The sequence below is a fragment of the Lonchura striata genome, chromosome 8, assembly GCF_046129695.1.
Source record: "Lonchura striata isolate bLonStr1 chromosome 8, bLonStr1.mat, whole genome shotgun sequence".
NCBI classification, from domain to species: Eukaryota; Metazoa; Chordata; class Aves; order Passeriformes; family Estrildidae; genus Lonchura; species Lonchura striata.
In genome coordinates, this window is record NC_134610.1 from 7413946 (window position 1) to 7435798 (window position 21853).

The 21853-nt window shown below is 38.4% G+C and overlaps 1 protein-coding gene across 1 annotated transcript in view; it reads left to right on the top strand.

Moving 5' to 3' along the window:
- Positions 1-21853, top strand: part of NCKAP5 (NCK associated protein 5) — a 220590-nt gene that overhangs the window by 118451 nt on the left and 80286 nt on the right. Inside the window, exons 6-8 of the mRNA XM_077784917.1 lie at positions 9436-9504; positions 15935-15973; positions 21178-21297. Coding sequence (XP_077641043.1) covers positions 9436-9504; positions 15935-15973; positions 21178-21297 — 228 coding nt within the window. The remainder of the gene's footprint in view (positions 1-9435; positions 9505-15934; positions 15974-21177; positions 21298-21853) is intronic.

A 21853-nucleotide genomic window follows, 5' to 3' on the forward strand; every position in this document is an offset into this window, starting at 1 on the left:
TCTAAGTGAGCTCAGTCTGCACAGGGCAGAAAAAACAAAGCAAAAAAACCTCTAATGTGCTGAATCTTTTAAAAGACATAATTTGAGACTTGAGCTATTGTTCTTCCAGGCCAAATACAAGTACTCTGCAAATTCACTCTAAAAGATTAAAACTTAAATGAGTCAGAATTTTCAATTTAACAAATGTCAGTGCAGAAGCCACATGTTGCTGTGTGGAGCAAGGGTCATTGCCTAATTCTTGCTGTGTGCCTGTAAGAACAAAAGAGAAAAACGTTCAGAGCTCTCAGGAGAAACAGGGTGAAGTTTGCAAATAGAGTTTCATTTCAGCTAGCAAGAAATGAGCAGTAATTCTGTGATTCAGTTATTAGGAGCTGGCTAGTGGCTACAGAACAATTGCTGCACATTAGGTGGCATTTGATGCTCTCCACAGCACAGCACCAATACCTGTCCTGCTCCACTTGGCTTCACAACTCCTTAGCTGGGAGGGACAGAAACAACTGAAGCCATCAAGAGAAGTTCATTTTGAAATACCTGGGGAGGTTGACTTATGGGTGACTTCTGCTGAAGAGAGTGGAATTGCAGGAAACATCGCCTTCAGGAATAACTCAGTGCTCCCATGTAGTTAAATGACAAAAACTTGTTATAAATTTATGTTGGGAGCTGTGAAACAGGCTACATTAATAGCTTATTGTGGTGGAAAGCTTTTTACTTGAAGTCTTGAAAGGAACAAAGTAAAATGATTCAGCATAGGAGAAAACTAATATATTTTATTATGTTTAAAAATACTTTGTGGCAGTATCAATTATATCATCACATAATTTTTAAATCTATTGCATAGTGCAACAAAGAAAAGCCATTATTTTTCTCAGAATTTGAATTAAAAGAAGCTCAAGGGACGTATTTTAAAGTGGAAAACCAGTTGTGTATTTTATTTTTTCCATTTCAGAAAAACTCATACATGTTTTCTTTGGAAAAAAAAAAAATATTTTCCCACTTGCTTAGCAGAGAACTGATATGAGTTTCCCATCACCCAAAACTGGTTGACATTCAAGCTAATGGAGTCAGTGTTTTCCAGACTGTCAATTTGAATAATTTTATTTCATAATTATGTTTACTTTAACTAAATTAAGGAACTTAGGATAAATAATTAGGAAAAAAATATTTCTTGATAAATATTTAGCATCTACTTTCTCTGAAGTCAGAGCAAAACATCTGTTGTTTTACCTTCCAGTAAGATTCAAAATAATTGGGTGTGGGATACACTTGTGTTGTAGGTTATGCGTTAAATGAGGGGACAAAAAGCAGGAAGGCACTAAAGGCTGAATATTTTGTTTCTATCATCAGCTCCCATGAGCAAACTCAGTTGTGTAATTTCCTTGGGGGAGTGGAATGGGTAAGTGGGGAGGAGGTTGCTGTTGATGTCCCTTGAAGATGGTGCCAAATTGAGCTCCAAATTTTTACTGTTTACTATAATTTAATAGCAGCCCTTCGGTTCAGGTGCATTGAGCAGCTTGGAAGCACCAGTTCAGGCATTAAAGCAATTTTTTTTGCACTTACCTGTGAAATTATATTTTATTTTCAGTCCAATGTTATTAGAAAAAAAAAAAAAAACATAGAAAAGCTACTTTAAAAGAGAAGAGCTGCACTTGATAGATAGAATTTCTAGAAATTAAAAAAAAAAAAAAATCCTGAATATACTTTATGTAATCCTTGTCTTCATGATACTTAATTTCAAGGTTTTCTACCTGTGAAGGCAGTTTTGTCTTTTTTTTCATATCCACTTCCCATTGCCAAGAATAGTACTACTTCCATATTTTCCCTGAATGTCTCAGAGACAAGATGGGGAAGATAAGAAGTGTTTTCTTCTGGTATGAAGTAGCCCAAACATTAATTTTCATATACAGATTTGAAATGCCCTATTCTTTTCAACCTCCCCATTAGATGAACCTTGAAGCTTTGTGTGCTGCTCAGGTGTGGATAATGAAATCACAGCAAGTACAAAACTGTCACAGTGTCACTGAGCTCATGGTCAAAATTGCCCAGCTTTGAAGGATAACTCATTTACAGAAATTCTGAAGTGGCCTCTCTTATTGCTTGAAAAACTGTCTTAAAATACACGAGTTTTCTTCAAGATCTGAAATTAAAAAGAGCAATTACCTTTTAAAAACCTTTTTTAAAGTGGTTGCCATATGTATAATTTCAGAAGGATTCAAAGCCAAAATTTAGCTATTGGTTTCAATGTCACTCCTAAATTTGATAAGTCTTCTCCAAAACGTTTCCTTGCAAAGCAAATATTTTCTTTGAAAATAACTGCACCAACAATTTTTTATTGAGCTTCAGCACTGGGTTAACAGATAGTAAATGGTTTTCAACTAATGTGTACTAATTTCAAAGAATTACTATTCCAAAGAGTTTGAATTTCCCTTGTCAGGAAAAAAATGAAAGAAATGCAACTGACCAAATCTGATGTGATTGGCTCCTGTAAGAGTTCAATGCAAAGATGCTTAGGTATGTATCACATACATGTTGATATTAAACACAAAATGCCATTTTGTATTCATCAAGTCCTCACCACTTCTCTTTATCTGTGTTAGTTGTAAGAATCTTAGTTTGACTTAAAATTTAAGGATCTCAGACCTTTTTTCATGGACCAGGGATTTCTATTTCTTAGATAGAAGAAAGAAGTGCCTGTGAATATTCCATAGTGAAGCACAGTGAGTCTGTCAGAGTGAAATGCTCTCAGTTCTTTAGGAGAGCAATTCCATAAGGGAACAAATCACTTAAAAAACAAGAAGTGAGGGGAAAAAAGAATGGGATGGGAATTTTGGTGGGGCTTTTGACTCTCCATGCTTGTACTCCTGTGCTTTATCAAATGTACATGTGTTATATAGACCATGTCCTTAGCTTCAGGAAATACAGTTGTATGCTGGCTGTCTCTGCTTCTTCAGACCTCTTTTACTTCTCATGCTCAAAAAAATATTTTCTATGGGATCATTTGGAAGAATTTTTTTTGGAGAAAAAAGGCATCCTTCATAATTTTAACGCATTTGTACAAAGGCCCCTGTTGACAATGCTCTGCCAGTGGAAATGTTGAGAGTCTATTATTATCTCTGCAAACACAGGTAGAATTTGCTGTTTTCTACAATTTGCATGCAGGTAAACATACAACTCTATTATTGATATATCTGTTAGCAGTAGCCTAGGTGATTATTTGCTTGCAGATAAGCCTGTGCTTATAATGCAGTCTGTTTTGCTAGATCTATTCCTAAACTTCTTAAAATGTCAACTCCAAACATTCCTGTGGTGTCAGAAGGGAAAATGTTGAAGGTTTTAAAGTGTTGTAATTCTTAGCTACTTTAGAGTTAACTGAAAGAAAGAAAAAGACAAATATTGCTATTTTGAACCAGTTGAGAATTTCTAGCCCCAAATTCTGGGGTGGGGGAAGTATTTTACAGAGGAATTCCCAGGAATATAAGTTTTGCTTTAGTCAGTTTTAGGACACAGTCGCATCAGCAGTGTATGAATCTCATTTGGTTCTGGTTTGTTGGATTTGGATCCTGAAGTTTGTATATTTATCCAATATAAGTAAATTTGGAAGAATAAATTCTAGTTGCACTCTTCTTTCCAAAGGGAGGCTTCCTCGTTTAGGTTGGACACTCCCTGTTTCATCTTGTGTGAACAGGGAAATGCTCAGCAGACAGGAAAAGCTTTCTGTGGTCATGAGCCCCATGTAGGACTGTGGGTGGGAGTCTCTCCCTGCAAACTGCTACAAATCTGAATAAATGAGTTTTGATCTTTGGCAGCATGAAATCAACACAAATTTAAAAACTGTTACATAATTTCTGCTGTAAGTTCATGTTTAAATACATGAATCTGCTCATCAATAATTGGTGAGGCATCATAAGAAGCTGCACAGACCTTGGGCTGCTTTTTTGTTCGCAATATTTAAACCCAAAGGGTTTTTTGTAACCTTAAGTGGTTGGTTTCCTGATGTTGAATAAATATCTTCTGATTTCTAGCATACATTAGAAGGTTGTACTGCTTTCTGTGAGTCTGCAAACCCATGGGTAGCACAGCTATAGCAGAGCATGCCCTGGGAGATAGACTGCTTTTGAGATTTAATATGGTTTTATAACAGTAAAGAATTAAAAGAAAACATTGTTGAAGTTGTGAATTGCAAGAATGATCCCCACCAGTGCTTCCCAATGAGGTTTAATGTGGCCTTTTTATAGACAGAATTATAATTGAGACTTGTATGGTTCTGTGTTTTATTATTTAACATCACATATATATCACTTCCATGCCATATTTTAAGTGAATGGGAATTAAACACTGGCTGAGTATTTCAGATAAAATATGTCAAATGTTTTAAGTGGGGTTAAATATAACAGGCTATTAAAAAAACAGAAAATGATGCTGCTGAGAAGGCTAAGTGTTTTGAAGCAAGGGTGAAAAGCCCGGTTGTCATCATCTCCCATCTCCATGATACAGAAGAAATAGTTAAGACTGAGGCATTTAAATAAAAAAGCATTTTATTTATGTATTATTCCACTAAATTTACTGATTATTTCATCAGTAGGTAGCACTGCCCAGTCTCAGTGGATGTAGGGCCAGGGAGCAGAGCTGTTCAGCAGGGAGATGCTCCATGGTTGCCCAAGCTTTGCTGTGTTGTGGAAAAAGTGTAAAGGACAAGGTGGAAACATCCAAATGTTGGCAGGTGGCCTTGAGGTGCAGTTCTCATTTTACACCCAGCAAAGAGCTGTCTTTACTAATATCAAAGGTACTGGAAGGTGGCCAGTGGAAATGCTGTCATAGTGCTGGAATTAAATTAAGGCTTTTGTTGCTACAATTACATTGATTTAAAAGCAAAAATGTAATTTTCAGCTCTTCTGACTAGCATAAGTATGGTGTTAAACTTTTCTCTGACAATTTGTTGGATTAGTATTTCAAAGGACAAATTCTCTGCATAGCAGGGACAAAAACATGCAAAAAGTTCCCTGTGACCAAAGACATAGAGGTGATTCAAGTAGTAAACTCTTTCTAGAAGAGCAGCTTACCAAAAATGCTCCAAGGACCTAAGGAAAAAGTGCAAAAGCATCACTTCTTACTTTGCCAACAACAGGGTTTGACCTCTCATGTGCTGTAGGAAGCTGTGACCACAAAATATACAAAATCAGAAGCTGGAAGCAGGAAAAAATTGCTGAGTACATTTGAAGTGCTTGGACAGCTCTTAATACACTGCACTGAGCATGACAAATGAATGCCTGTGTAAATCAATAAAGCTTTCTATAAATGGACAAATGGTTTAGGATGAATAACAAAGGAGTGCCCGTGGTAACTGTGGGGTAGCATTCTGGCAGGGATTTTAAAGTTCACTGTCATAACTTTGTTCCTCTTGACCTTTATTGATGATACCTTCAGAGCATGCTGAGCTGCTAACTAGACATACAACCTTTAGACCTTCATCTCCTGCCTGTGACTAGATGATCTTTAAAGGTCCTTTCTGATCCAAACCAGCCTATGGTTCTATGATCTCCTCTTCCCTTAGTACAAAATGCATATCACTCCCTGCTTTCTTCTGTCTTCCCCCCCCCCACCCCAATCCTTTTGTTTTGTCTCAACTCTGAGATAAAAGTTGAGTAAGGAAAACTATCTTGTACATAATTCTCTTTTAGTCACGCTTCTCTTTTATTTGTGCATTCTAGTAGAAAATTCAATTAATTTTAATAGTTAATTAATAGTTTTAATTAATTTCATTGTCATTACAAAAGCACAGAGGATTGTCTGTTGAAGCATCAGGTGTGTAGCCTGTTACTAACTTTGAAACCATGCAAACAGCTGTCCCACAGGAGAAAATATCTATGGGAGAGAGAGAATTTAGCTGACTCAAAGACATTTTATCATTAGCAGGGCTATATTTTTTCATCCTGAGGAAGGAATTAAAATCAATTGACAAAGTCTCTTATAATGACTGTATGTTAGCAGTGGTATCAATTCAAGGCAGCTTGTTTTGTTAAAGAGTCTGAACTTCTACTTTCCAAACTCCATCTCACATTTCAGAGCCATGTTGTCCCTAATTCAGGAAGTTGAAGGCTGCTTAGCATCACCCAAGTCATCTTTGAATTTTCCAGTGTTGGGAGAGACTCTAGTGCAAAGTACTTTCTCCCAAATCAGAATTGGGAGGGACATACCTGGAATCTGTAATGATCCAAAAGCAGCAGGTACTGATGTTTCATTTGGTGGTAGTTGTGCCACAGCAACTTTTGGCTGACTGGATGTTGCTGTGCCTTGTGAGCTGTCCCCCAAAAAGCAATGTGTGTGCCTGAGGTGCTGGTGGCAGGCACTGAATGTTCCATCTTTGCTGGGCTGCATCACTTTTCGTGTTGGCAAGGCTGAGGGAAGAGCATGATTGTTCATTTCTATGTGTGACATAAAATACACCTAAATTCCTGGAGGACAGCTGTGCCTAAAACTAGGAACCACTACAGAAATCAGTGGCTATCTCAGGACTCTCAGCTGCTTGTTCTCATCAAGCTCAGTTTTCCCTGCACAGTCCCCTGCCAGGTCCTGGATGGGAATACAGCTGGAGTCAGAACTGTCACTGCCCCAGCTGCCTGCAAGTGTGCAAAAGCTTTCAAGCTGTGAGAAGAGAGGGGGGCTTCTTCCTGCAGCTTAGCCTTCTCCAAGTGTGGCCTGAAAATCAAAATGGAAATTTAATAGCAGTTTCCTTCAAGGAGATGTACTCTGCCTAACTGGCAAAGGATGCCCCAAATATACAATATGAGAGGAAGGCAGATCCTTTGGAGCAAAAATTGAGCAGCCTTACAATAGCATCAAAACCCAGTGATTTCTGTGAAATAAATGAAGGTTTGGATTAGGAGGCAGGGTTTTGAGACTGTAAGTGCTATTACAAATTTTCCAAATGAACACTTTCAGGGGAATGAGGATTATTATCAAGTATTTGGTTGCACTGTAGAGTGATTTAATATATCAAGTACTGGTTTTCCCATGTTGTAGGAACTGGCACAGATTCTAAAGCAAAAGTCAGTCAAGTGTTCCCTTCTAGTCTAGTCCTCATTACAAGAATGCCAAATAAATAGGCATGATTTGCTTGGCAATCAAGAAGCACAAAAGTCAAGTTAACATTGAGTGCATTACATCCTTTCTCTACAACTTTAAAACCAGTGATGTGAGAGCGGGTTTTATAATACAGATGTTTCCACTGTGGATTGATAAGAGCTAAATATAGCATTTATTTATAATGCTGTCAGGTTTACTTTTCCTAATTTTGGTAGGCTGTTTGTAATGGAATAGCGTGCTGAAATCAGAGGTTCAGTGAACAGATCCAGGAAGATTTAGCATTCCATTTTATAGCATTCCAAAACATGGAGTAAAAGAAGCATGGGAAGCTCTCTGTATATTTCATTATTGCTGTAGTTCTTTTACAGAGTTCTGTGTGTAAGCATTCTGCCCAAACTATTTTAAGATAAAATCATACAATGTACTTTATGTTAATAAAAATGAAAATTAAAAATAAAATGCAGAAATATATCAGTATATGTGAGTGGAAGGCTGTGCAGACCAATCCTTTAGTGATTCCTTCAAAACAGTAAGAATTTCTTTTGGATGGCATTTTAGGGGTATATTCATAGAAAAACACCTGAGAATCTTTAAATCAGGAATATTTTTATGTAACAAACATCTCTTTATTTTATCAATCAATCTGCAAGAATATGTCTGTAAAAGCAAACTATGGCCTCTTCAGTCTGGAGTACTATTTACCCTCCAGCTTCTGATTTTTTTTACTGCTGCTTTTGCAGTTTCTTCTACTTTGCTTCTTCTGCATCTGCCACTTTTTGCTGCCTCATCTCACTGTGCTCTCTGCAGGATCACCCATAGACTTTTTATGGCCGTATGTTGAACCCATTCATAGGTGACATTGTGAAAATATGATGCAGAGCATTTTACCACCTTTGCTGGCTTTAATTGTACCCTGGAGGTAAAGCTCAGATTCTCTACACTTTGCTTATTTAGACTTTTAAATAAGTAAACTCTATATGCCCTTGTTTCTTACCACACTTTTACTCTTCAATCTCTTTCAAGATGATGGATAATAGTGTATGTTTGCTTTTGCTTCCTAGCCTGGCATTTATGATTCAGCTGAATTTGAAATTTTTATTAATGAATCAATCTAATAGACTTTTGAGATTCTTATTTTGTTGATTCATTGACTTTTTTTAACAAGGAAGAGGCAACTGTGCATCATTTACAGAGTCATTCCATACAGCACATTACATTAATTTTCCTGTAAAACTGCAAATGTTAACTGTATTTATCACTGTTATTTTGTGTAACCACAATTCCATTGAAACAGCAATTGTTTAAGTTTTATAGGTTGACAGAAGATTAAAGTAATGCAAGTACTGTAAATTTCATAATAGTTGTAATTATGGGAAGGTATTGATTTTGGTGTTATGGTTATGTGATGGGAAGGTTATGCATGGGAGGCAGAGAGATTTCTAGAGCCAGTTTTAACTCATAGATTTTTATATATGTTGTTTTAGTTTCTCAGTCTTTAAGAGAAAACTAATTGAAACTTGCTCTGATGAAACTGCTTCACACTTTAGAGATTTTCCTCATCCCATACTGTAAGAATTCTTAAAGTCAAATATATATATATACTTTAGTTTACTGGGATTTACTTACCAGATTGTGCTATATTTGAGTTTTCACTGTGCAAAAATGTGAGCGTAATGAAAACTAAAGACAGATGAAAGGCCCTATTGCACAGGAATTTTTATCATATTTAAAATTACATATGTGGGAGGGAAAAAAGATGTAGCAAAATACCTCTCACTCTTGAAATAATAATATTTTTTTTGTAAGTAAAGACTATTAAATTTATCAGGGTCAGATGTAATAATTCACCAATTAGCTGTAGAATGACCTGTGCATGTGGGGTTCCCCACTGCAAAACCAGGCTTGAGAGGGGCTGCCACAGTTAAAATTTACATGATGTTGGCCTTTGTTTTTCCCTGTGGTAGTGGCTGCCTCTGTTTGTGTCCAAGTGGTTCTCAGGTAGAAAGTTCCCTCTAAACAGAAAAGGGAGAGGAAGAGAGGAAGATATGTCAATATCTTTTATAGTGTTTAATTGCAAATTCTATTGCACCTGACAAGGTGAGATGGTGGACATACATGGAATATCTGCTATGATATTGTTCTAAATTGTAATGCAGGGTGTGAATAGTCTCATAAATGACTGTCACTTTTGGTTTTACTCAAAGCACCAACCTACAGTAAAATAAATTGCACTTATTCTGGATCTTGAAGAAGTACAGTAGGTAAGCCCCCTGAGGATTTTTATGAATTGTCATGTGGTAAAAGATATCGTTTGCTAAATTTACTTATTTACTTATTTATTCCATTTTACTGTAGGCAGAGAATTCAGCGCTGGCTCTGGAAAATGAAAATCAAAGAGAACAATATGAAAGATGTCTCGATGAGGTAAGGTAGATAAAAAGGTTGTTCCTACCTGCTACTATAATTAAATTAATACAAATTAATCTCCCCCTCTCTTAGAAGGTTGACATTGTTCTGCAATTTTTGTATTACCTCATTCTAATTAATTCCAAGAACATGTGTCTGGCAGTCAAAGGTGTTGTTCTCTATGACCTCTGCTGTAACTCCTGTTTTGACCACAGCTCTTCACTGAAAAGTTGATATCCCTGTGACCAATCATTGCTTTCATGAGGAGGAGGAGGAGATTACAATTTGCCTGTTAGGTGCTGTGCACTCCTTTTCTCTCAGGTGGGACCCCTGTGGCTGTGGCTCCTTCCATCAGGAATCCCTCAGCTTTCCCACGTGATACATTCCATAATCCTGGAATTGAGTCTCTCAGCTCCCCTTTAGGGTTACATACACAGCTTTGAATGCTGGCTTGTTTTTTTCCTAGCTGCTGGCTAGATCAGAGCTTCCAGTTACAGCTGGAATATAATTCACCCCTCACTTTCTGTCTGAGCACTCCGGCAGTGCCTTCATTCCAGAAGTGCCTATGGTCTCCTGTTGCATGGAGCTTTCTCCACACAAGTGCTATTGTTCCTCCCAGTCAGGCTCTCCAACATGCCTCAGAGTTTAAAGCAGTTTGAAATCTCTTAGTGGCTCCAAGAGTTGCTTGGTAGAAATCATTTACCCATTCCATAATAAGGATGTGTCATGGCATAAGTAATTAGCTGACATGCAAACAAAACAAGAGCCCCAGGTGTACCTTGGAGGAAAGAGTGCGTGAGAAGCAAACCACCCAGGGCAGATGACAATTCCAGTCGTCACTGCAGCTTTTTACATTTTTAATTGGCATTTGCTGAAGTGTTAGAAGGCTGAGCAATATGGCTCTGGTACAAGAAACCTCCAGTTTAGTGCAGATTTTCACCAGCAAATCCTCTCTTTTGCCACTGTGGCAGATTTTTGTCAGGGAATTTGCAGATACATCTTCCCCCTGGTGTACAGCAGAGCCTTTGCAGTGGCCTGAGTCACTCTCAATGCACACTCAAACCATGCATGGGTATCTTGGTGATAAGGATGAAATTACCATGTAATTGCTAACTTCATTTTAAATTACAGAGCCTGACTTAAAATTATTTTCTGATTGTCTAGGACAAAATCTGCTTACATTATTAGTTTTGGAAATGAGTGAAGCACTGTAACTGTCCCTTTCAGCAAAACACTCCATGTAGATTATAAAGGACAGAAAACATGCTTTTATTCTGTTTGCACTAAGATGGTGGATTTCTGACCCAGGATTGTTTTTCATACACCGTTTCAGTTTAAAGATCACAGAATTAAATTAAACTATGCTCTGAACTTTTATTATCTTCAACATTATGTTGGCTGTTTTCAGTACTTCTGTATTATCACAACTGTGTCTCCATCTTCTCTCACTGTGTTAACTTTTCCAGGAGAAAGTGCTTCTCACCACCTGTGGGTTTGGGCTTCTCTGTTTTTTTTGTTCATCTCATTCTTTTTTTGTGTGTTTCACAATGCTTTGGCAGAGGCACTGTAACCAGCATTGTTTCAGCTGACACAAGCTTGGACCTAATGCCTTCTGGTCACTGGGGTGAAGAAGTTGTTGCCCATGACTGAGGCATGAAAACCTCATTTAATAGCTGCAAATTTTGCAGGAGTCCTGGGTCAGTGTCCACCTGAGCAGGTTTCTTTGATGGATCTGCACAGGAAATCACACATCCTCATCCTATTTCTTAGAGTAACAGTAAAGATATTAGGAGATGAAACAGAAATTTAATTAGTTTAATAACAAAAAACTCCTTTCTAGACAGGATTCTTATTGGAGATCTTAAGCAAATAAAATACTTCCCATAATTTATTTTTTTTTTACAAACTAAAAATATTTTAAAATATTTCCACTCTAAAATTTCTTAAGGGCTTTAAGTCTGATGATTACTCTGTTCGTAGCTCATCTTACACCAGCCCCTCTTCTTGAAAATGAGAATTTCTTCAGCCATTGCCTGTCTGGCTCTCAGAACCCATTCAATGTCTTTAGGAGCAGATGTATTTCAGGATCAGCCGTGTAGCTGTGTGTGCTGCAGCCCCACTTTGCTCAGGGGCACCTGGCAGGTTTGGAGTGAGGAGCAGAGCTGTTCTGGGAGCACAGGGCTGTGATCACAGCCCAGCCTGAGACAGCTGAGGCTGCCACTGAAACGTGTGTGCAACCATGATTTTCATTTTTTAGATTTTGCCTCCGTGCGAGTGCCTACTACAACCATGATTTTAATTTTTTAGATTTTGCCTCTGTAGTCAAATTAGTTGTGAGTGCAGTGAACTTCTCCTGGGCTGATGCACAAGGAGTTCTTCCCTCCCAGGCCATCCTGGCTGCTCCATGCCTGGGAGGCTTGACAGGCACTTGAGGAATTGAAGGCTGGGAACATCATTTGGGAACCATGGAGAGAGTGCTGCCATCTCTCACTCATCACTCAGCAGCCTCAGGTTGCAGCTCCTCTCCCCTGGGCACAGGCAGACTCTGCTCAGGGCACTCCAGCACCATTTAACCTGGCCACCCTGGCAGTGTCACCTGCGTGGTCCCTCAGGGTCACAGCCAAGTGACACTTTCTATGCACAGCGTGCTGTCTGCTCAGGTCTTGGTGGCCATTAAGCTGAATATGAAGGAAGTAAAAATACCCACTGTGATTTTTCTGCCTGTCTGTAGCAAAGAGATACCAGAGCTGAGTTTTTAAAGCTATGCTTGCCATTATTTTCTCTCATTTTTCCTTTTTTTTTTTTTTAATCAGTTATTTTACATAGTATTTTTCTTTCATATAATGCCCTACATTTAATATTGTATAAATGCCTGCAACTGTGACATAAAAATGCATGCTCTGTAATCATTTTCATGGTTAAATTCAATGAAACTCAAATGTTCAGAGAGATTAAATCTGAAAAGCACACGGGTCAAGCTGAGCAGAGTCCTTTATGAATTTTAACAATTATTCACTGATTTTAAAATAATTGTTCATCTCTGAAGTGTAAATGTAAAAAACTTGGAACAGTATTTGAAAAAAGATGTCATTGAAATGTTCTAGTACTTGATAAATAAGAAAAGAGCTTATTTAAATTCAGACATACTCCATAAATGTATCTTTCTGTTGCTAGAAAATTTAATGCAAAACCCAGGATTGTCTTCCTGTACCTTTGGGCTTTGAGGTTAACATGCTTTATCCCAGTTTCCTGTTGTAGAATTCAGCTGTCAGTTTATTGGTAGGTGGCAATGTCATGGTTATTCACATCACTGTGCCAACTGAGATTTCTGTCAAAGCTTCACCATATTCACATGCAGGAAATTATGCAACTTAGGGTAGTTGATGTTTTTGCTGATGTTTTAAGAATTAACTGATCAAAAATGCAGAGTTATCTTTAAAAAGGCATTCTGTTTTTAAGATTTGAATAAAAGATAAATCTTTTATTTTAGTACACTTGAAATGTCTTTGTACATATGGAATTATACATTAAAAGGCAGCTGTGTAAAATCTCAGTACTTGTAAAAGGCATAACAGATGTTGCATTAGGGTCTCTTTTCTTTGATTCATTCTTTTTATACCTTTTCTATTAAGACCACTTTATGACATATATTTGTAAACATAATTGCCTAAGGAAAAAGTAAAGCTGGATCTTTTATCTCTTTTATTGCAATCCAGAAAAGGAAATATCACCTAAAGATCTTGGCTATTAAGTTCAGAGGAAAGGCAGGTAGTGTGAAAGCAAGGAGTGTCACCTTCTGCAGAACAGCAGACCAAGGAACCAGCCAGCTCTGTTCTATTCCTTGTTTCACCTTGATTAACTGCAGCTATCACAGGTCAAGTACTTTTACAGTCTGATTTTTGCTGGGATTGAGCCACTGTTATGTCTCATATGAGAACTTCACATTTTCTCCATCTCAGAAGTCAATTCCTCTGCCTTCAGTGATCTCAGTTACCACAGTTTTAGGTAGTTGTGACTATCAGTTTTGTGGGGCTGGTTCATGGTCTTCATTCACATCCATGGTGTCTCCTGATACCTGTAAGTTAAAATAAAGTAGACTGTTGAGTTCAGCAGCTTATTTCCATATGCTGTAGGAGTAGAATGGCAACCTCATTTAAAATGCAAGCATTTGGCTATGATTCCATTTATTGAGTGCTAAATTAATTTTAGAAACTGCAGAACATTTCACTGAAGGCTTCCCACCTCTGTTCCTGCTGCATACCAAAAATACAGACCTGAAAATCTTGAATGGTAATAACACAGTGTGCCAAGTTGCTAGATAATAGAAAAAGCAGCCACGTTTTTCTAAAGAACCTGGTTATAGATCTTTCTTATTGAGTTCCATGGGAGCTATCTATCACTGGCAGGTACTTCCATTTAGATACCTATCTTCACTGGAAAGTTTGTCATAAATGCATCAGCAGGTTCAGTTTTTCCCCGTTTGGAATATTATGCCATTTACACTCCTCTGTACAGTATGTAAAGCTGTAGGAGTCATTTTGTAGGCTATGCTGTAGTGAGTGACTAGGGCACACTTCAAAGAGCAATTTTTGTTCTTCCTTGGTAAAGTAACTCAGTGTCAGAAAGTAAAGGAATAATGTATTTGCTGTGGTTTGTTCAATTTTCAGGTAGAGCAAACAGACCTTAAAGTACCTGCCAGAAGGAGCAGTGTCGGATGGAGAGCCCGAGAGCCTGCAGGGCAAGGCACATGGGCTTTCAAACCTCACATGTTTACTTCTGTTGGTTATTACTGTTCCAATATTAGTCTGTGTCTTCTGTTAAATCACGTATAGAGCTATTCTTTTGGAGCACTGTTCCACAGGCTGCCTGAAGTTAGGGACCGGCTTGGATAAAAAAAATTTGATACTAGGCAATTTTATGAATATGAATGAAATGTTGCTTTTGTATGTAGCAAAACCAAATTATTTGCAGAAGTGAATTAGCTGCTTCAGCTCTTTGCTCCCCACTGAGTTTACATCAGTGCTGGTGGGGGTTTTATTTAATTTGCCAAGAGTTACAAGAATCAATGCAGATTATTTAATGATACCTGCATAAATTTTACTGTAATTTCTGTAAACCGAAACCAAATCAAAAATCTCTTTTTTCTAAGAGGGACATCTCTACTTGCTCTGCCTAAATGTAGAAGCAAAACTGATAAGTCAGCGCATAGTGTGATAATATGTGCATATATGGTGTTGAACCTTCAAGTTAGCACCAACAGAAGATCTTATCTCAGTCTTTCTTTCTCTCCTTCCTTCTTCCACCTCACTGCCCCTATCCTTGGTGGTAAATATAAATTAGAAAGGATGCATAAAGTAAATAACTTCAAAAATTCCCTGTTGAATATATAGTTCTGTTAATCAATGGTGTGTAATCTCATTCAAGTCAATTATGCTATGTGGGGTGAATCCTTCCAACACATTTCGATGACAGTAGGTACTTTAATTTTCTGTGCCACTTTATGGTTCCTGCTTGTCACGATAGATGTACCATTTTGTCAATATTTAATCAAGAAACAATTAAACTTCATGAAAACACTCAGGCCTCCATCCTTGGCTGGTAAAAATCCGCTCTAGTGAATGCAGTTAATCCATGCTGATGCACACCAGCTGCATCTTGAGCTATGAGAGTTTAATCTACTGCAAAGAAGAGACGACAGAAGTTGACCAAATGCCCCTCATGTCACGCTGCAATTGATACAGTGCACATTTGCTTATCATAAGGACCAGCACAGAAGTAGATGATGTGAATTTCATGTATTCTTGCTGGTATTATCTGACTAAAATAATGAAAATGCTAGAAATGGTGGTGATTGTAGATGGAAGGGGGAATATAAAGCCACTGGCGACTGTGAAACCAATACAGCAATGTTTATAACAATCTTTTCCCTCACTCTGGTTGGATCTGTCCTTAACCCTTTGGGCCCCACACTGAGTGCTAAAAAACTACTGTCGTGGTTTTAAGCCCAAACGGAGATGAAGCACCACACAGCTGCTTGCTCAGATCCAATAGAATGGGGAAAAGAATCAGCATAAAACCTTCCTGGCAACTCCCCCAGCTTATATCACTTGACATTCTGTGGTGTGGATTTTCCCTTTGGCCAGTTTGGGTCACCTGTCCCAGCAGTGCTTCCTCACAGTTTCTTTTGTGAACATCCTCTCTGGCAAAGCATTCGACAAGATGAAAAATGGTCCTTGACTTAGGATAAACACAATTTAACAAAAAACCAAACCATCACTGTGTTATCAACACCATTCTCACTCTGAAACCAAAGCACAGCACTGTAACATCTACTGAGAGGAAATAAAACCTGCCCTAGCTGAAACCAGGGCAGGCCACAAAAGAAGGGATTGTTATGCATACACACACATGATAACATATGTAAATTCGTTTACTTTTTCTCTTTCAGGTGGCTAATCAGGTTGTTCAGGCTCTACTTACTCAAAAGGTAAGTTGTGATTTGGGTATTTCCAGTGTAACTTAAAGCTTGCAGATGTTCATTGTTTATTTGAGAGATATGTATATATTCTTAAATATTATACATTTTTAAACTATGTTCACACATTCAGTAAGCAGGGGAAGTACTGCACAGGAAAAAATACTTGAGGGATAATTGCAAATCTGGCACAAAGAAAAGATTCACTGTGACTTCTACAGAGATCTGTTCTGCATGAAGTCATGTCTGAAGTTCCAATTTTCTGAAGTGGTCTTTGAGTTAAACATGATTCCATTATTTCATTTTCTCAGGGAGAGAAAGAGGGAAAGACAGACAAAATATAAAGTTCTATAACAATAAGCTGTGAGCATTTCAATATTCATGGAATGATTCTTTGTGAAGTCTAGACCACTTGATGGATGTGGCATTATTAAAATGCTTTGGATCATTTAGTTGTAAAAAGATGGTTTGGAAAGAGACATAAATGCAGTCTTTTAAAGCAGATAGTGCAAAGGAGAATATAAACTGTCTTGTCTATACTTAATGACAGGACAAGTAATAATGTTCTCAAAATGCAGCAGAAAACACAAAGTTAAAATAATCAAAAAAACTCTTGCCACATGCACAAAAGTGCTCTAGATGCAAGTAGTTTTTGAAGACCAACTCCAAAGCATCCATTTATGGACATCATTCTGCCCAGCAGGACATCATCCAGAATCCTCTCTGCAAAGGGAAGGATGGGGGCAGAGGGGACAGGCTGGGTTGAGAGTATCATTGCTCATCCATGAGTTTTGGATGCACAACAAAGGTTTTTACTCTGGAAGAGGGATACTGCCTTCCAGCAGCTGGAAGTTGCAGCTCAGAGGTGATTTGTGCAAGCCACAACATCCAGGGAAGTTCGCCCTGCTGCTGTCTGTGCTGTGTTTCTCTGTTTACACGTAGGAGTAGGGTCTGTGCATCATCAGAGGACTGCAGAGCTGTTCCTGTGACACCTGCTAGAAATATAACTTGAGGTATTTTCTAAAAAAATCCCAAATATGTGCTTCAATACAGTTTAGCTGGAAATTGAGGTATTTTTTCATGTTAATATACACAAAAACCTCATACACATTTTGTATTATAAAACTGTATGTGGTGAAATACTCACCAGAGGGTTAATCTCAATATATTAATCTCTAGTTTGGGAATATTTTGATTGTTTACCAAATGGAGAGAGGAGCTTGCTGATCTCCTTTGCAAAGGTGTCAGACATTTTGATGACTACATACTTCCTCAGTAATTAATCCTTCCAAACCTATAGGAACCAAGGAGTTCCTAAGGATACAATAAAAGCAGATCCCAATGCATTTAATAAAGTGATTTACTTAGGGTTGATGGGATTTAACAGCTGCTTACCTATTACTGAGTAATAACAGCTAATTTAATATCCATAGAAAGAGGAAAGAGGGTACTTTTCTAAATGCTAATGAATATTAACTGTATAGTGCTCCTGACACCGTTATTACAGGTCTTTTTATAAGAAAAGACAGGAACACAATAGTGTACGATAAAGAGGAAATTGCACTCCTCACACCAGTCCCAAAAGGGTAGATATCAGAGCCCAAACAGTAGCTGGTAAACAGATAAACCTAGCATCATGCAGCTGAGCAGTAAGGCAGAGTCAGTCATGCCACGGAGAGATAAAACACGTCAGGAGCAGAGCAAGACATGGAGAAAAGCTGAGAGCTTTCACAGAAGGGAGAAGAGTGATTTTGTACAGTAGCACACACTCCGTGGGCTTTGTTGTGAATTTGGAATCATCCCTCAAGGACTAATTTTCACTTAAATTAAGTGCATGCTGTAATGTAAGGAGTAGAGCACCGTGTGCTTGCTGGGATGTGGAAGGACTGTGATCCCACTGAGAGATTCTGGTGACACAAATTGAGTGAGCAAAGCTTGAGTGATTTGTCAATGTCACTGAATCCTTGAAATGGAATTACAGTCTTAAACATTCCCTTTTCAAGTACGTAATTTGTTACAATACATATAGAATTTCTCTAACATGAGGGGCTTTTTTTTGATGTGACTGGAGAAACTATGTTAAATTGAATTTGTGCTGAGTTAGACACGCAGCATAATTTCACAATTTTATGTAGCAAAATTCTATGGATTTCTACCACTTACTAATAGAAAATTTGCCTCTAGGAAATTTAAGAAGTCAGGCATCCAACAAAATTAACTGAGGCAAACCTATAGGCTATAATACTGAAAACATCCATTCTTTCTCCTTCTACCCAAAGACTTCTCATATAACATGAGCTGATTGGACTGCTGAGAACTGGATTTTTTTTTTTTTTTCCATGTAAGACCTGGATCAGCAGCTTGAAATTTGAGCTAAACCATTCAATTCGATATTTTTGTGCTGTGTGTATCTACTTCTTGTAATCTCCTCCATAGGAGTGTGTTCAGGATGTTACTCTTTACTCTGGGTTCTATATGAAAGCTATATCTCCATTTTCATCAATTACATAAAAAAATAAGTGAATTAAGTGTTAATTAAAGCAGAAAGAAGGATGTTCAGAAGGAGAGCAGTGTTTGTCTGGAATCTCTACTGAGGGCATTGGATCCCATTTTGGGGAAGAGTGAGTCTGGTTCACACTGAAGGGATAAAGCAAGACCACAGAGAGGCTCAGATATCACTACACTGAAACCCTAGGTGTACTTTCAATATCTGGGAGATTGCTACCTTAATAGCTAGTTGTTTTGCCCACAGGAGAGGAATTATATGCTTCAGACATTTGACATATTAATTGGTAATTTTAGGACTGCAAGTTTCTAAACTCAGACTTTATTTTACCAGAATACTGCTACTTTTATGTGCCTCATTTCTCCTCTGGGCTGTGTGTGGCATTACCACTGGCAAGGTTTATAGCATCTGGGTGGGTAATCTACTATCTTATATTTCACTTTTTTACAGAAATTCTGAAGTTCGAAACATAAATCTTATGGTTTTAAAACTGTAAGATAGGATGGTTTTGGGCAGAGGCCTTGCTAAGATTTAATTTTTTTTCTATACTGTTAGTTTCTGTGAATCATTTTTCCTGTTCAGTGCCCTTAGTAGTCTTGAAATGTTAAGCACTGTAGTAACAGCCAAGGCTTAGCTTTAAATTCTTGGAGTGTGAAAGACAGATAATGATGGGTCTTGATGCTTTCAGTCTCTATTGCTAATAGAGATTCTTGTGCAAGACCAGGGATAAGAGGTCTCACTGGCAGGAAACAAAGCCTCAGGGCTTTAGAAATCATCAGCCTCGAGATTTTTTGAGGGTCGTGTTGGAAGGCTCTTGCAATTTCAACTGAACAGCCACTTGACAGCCACCTAAAACAAATGTTCTAAAACCATCAGGAGAGAATAACTGCATTCATCCAGTATTCATAAAACCTGATACATATGCATAAAAAGATGTTTACAGTTTTCTGAGAGTCTCAAGATGAACATATTTTGTTGTGTGTTCACCTCTTATAACCTCAGTGCTGGTTACAGCAGAGACTAGAGCAACTGTAGGCAAGAATTTAAGCTACATCTGAATACAATTTCCCCCTCTGACTTGTTTTTTCATCAAGCCAGATCATCATGTTCTTAATGGTTGACAGGACAGCATATGGGGGTGCTGAGGCCTATTTCTCACCTTCATATGTTGGAAATAATATCAGCTAGGCAACACCCACAGGGCAGCAAATGTCCTAAATTTAAATAATGGTAAGTATTTTGTAGATGTAAATTTAAAAAAAAAAAATCCAACTGAGATAGGTCTGCAGCTTATTCTTTTTACATGTAATTTTTATTAGGAGACTACCTTTCCTGGTTTGTGAAGTTCTTACCTCAAAATGGGCAGCTGCACAAAATACTGCTGAACAGCTCAGGGTCAGATTCTGCCCTGTCAGATTCTCCAAAATTGTCTCTCTAAGAGAATCCTGAGTTCCTCCAGGTGACCAGGAAAAGCAGGTTTTACACTGAAAATAGATATATACAGAGACAGACAGATAGATATTATCTGTACCTGAAAGACATTTTATTGGCTTGACTGGTTTTACACTCCACCTCTGCTTCTAATGGCCAATTTTAAATCTTTTTCATAGAATCATAGAATTGCTTGTATTGGAAAGGACCTTTAAGACCATTGAGTCCAACCATTAACCCAGTGCTGCCAAGCCCACCAAGCCGTGTCCCCACGTGCCACATCTACACAGCTTTTAAATGCCTCCAGGGGAGATGACTCCACCACCTGTTCTAATGCTTGACAACACTTTCCATAAGAAATTTTTCCTGCTGTACAATCTAAAGCTCTCCTGGAGGCCATTCCAGAGGACATTTCCTCTTGTCCTCTCCGTTGCTGCCTGGGAGGAGAGACCAGTGCCCATCTGGCCAGAACATCCTTTGAGGGAGTTGTAGAGAGTGAAAAGAGCCTCTTTTTTTTTTTTTTCAGGCTAAACACTGCCAGCTCCCTCAGCTGCTCCTCATCAGATTTGTGCCCCAGACCCTTCCCCAGCTGCACTGCCCTTCTCTGCACTCACTCCAGCTCCTCAGTGTCTTTCTTTAGTGAAGGGCCCTGAACTGAACACAGCCCTTGAGCTGTGGCCTCCCCAGTGCCCAGCACAGAGGGAAGATCCCTGCCCTGGTCCTGCTGGCCACATCATTTTCATACAGCCAGGGTGCCACTGGCCTTTTCCCCGCCTGGACACATCCTGGGGTGTCTGGGAAGACACAGCCCATCCACATCTGGCACAGCAATGCTGACTGGGTTGTTCCAGGAAAAGCAAGGATGGGATCAGACTTCAGAGGAGTACCTTGAAGGCACAGTGCCACTTTGAACTTCTGCCTGGTTTATGCATTTTACTCAGCTCATGCTTATTACAATATCCATCTATTAATTGCTGCTTTATTGCTTTTTGTCAGCTGCAAGATGGAACACATTGCTAGCAAAGTCATTTTTATGCTAACAGAAAACCCTGAAAAGAGGTGCCAGGTTCTTCATGACAGGAGGTGCTACTGTTCTTTATGACAAGATTTTCTTCAATGTTATAATGGATGATCAAACAACCAGAGAAAATGAAGGAGCACATTTTTCTGATTTATACTACTTTAAAAGTTGTGTGTTTATTTCTTCTTAATATCATTAGAGTTTTTACGTGCTTCTGTTACCTGCTTTCTAATCTTACTGTTTTCCCTTGTGCTGCAGGGTCTGAGGGAGGAATGTATAAAGCTGAAAATGAGAGTTTTTGATTTGGAACAACAGAATCGAACTTTAAGTGTGCTTTTCCAGCAGAAAGTCAAACCAGCTTCTGACCTCCTCCTTCAGGTAGGAAATGGCCTTTGTAGGAAGCAAGCTATGAGCTTTATGTTTCTCAAAATTATAAAATACTCCTTTTCAAGGCTATGTCAGTAAGTGGGAAATGACAGTTGATAGATTTAATATATTAGAAGAATATCTGTTATCTGTACTCTGATCCCATTGAAACTGAAAATGTGTGCCAGTGTGCTCTGATATTGCAGGGAAATCTGGAGAGAGGAGCACACCTACAGAGTAACTTACTTTTTGAGATGATTCTTCTCTATGATAAATGGAATGATACGGGTTCATTATCCCTCTGCAGGGGAGAAGCTCGTGTTCCTTAACATCCTGCTTGATGGTGAACAGTGTAATTTCCTGTGAGAAGACAGCCCATTTATTTAACTTCTGCCATATGTGATACTGTGCTGGTTTCAGCTAACTTGCAAGGAAGGGTTTAAGTACATCTTCACAGGCTTGGAGTGATTTTTTTTTTTTGCCAATGTTTTATGGGAGGATATAGCTGAGAAACCACTTGACTCATGTCTCAATCATTTACCATTCTGGAATACTAGGAGATGTTTCA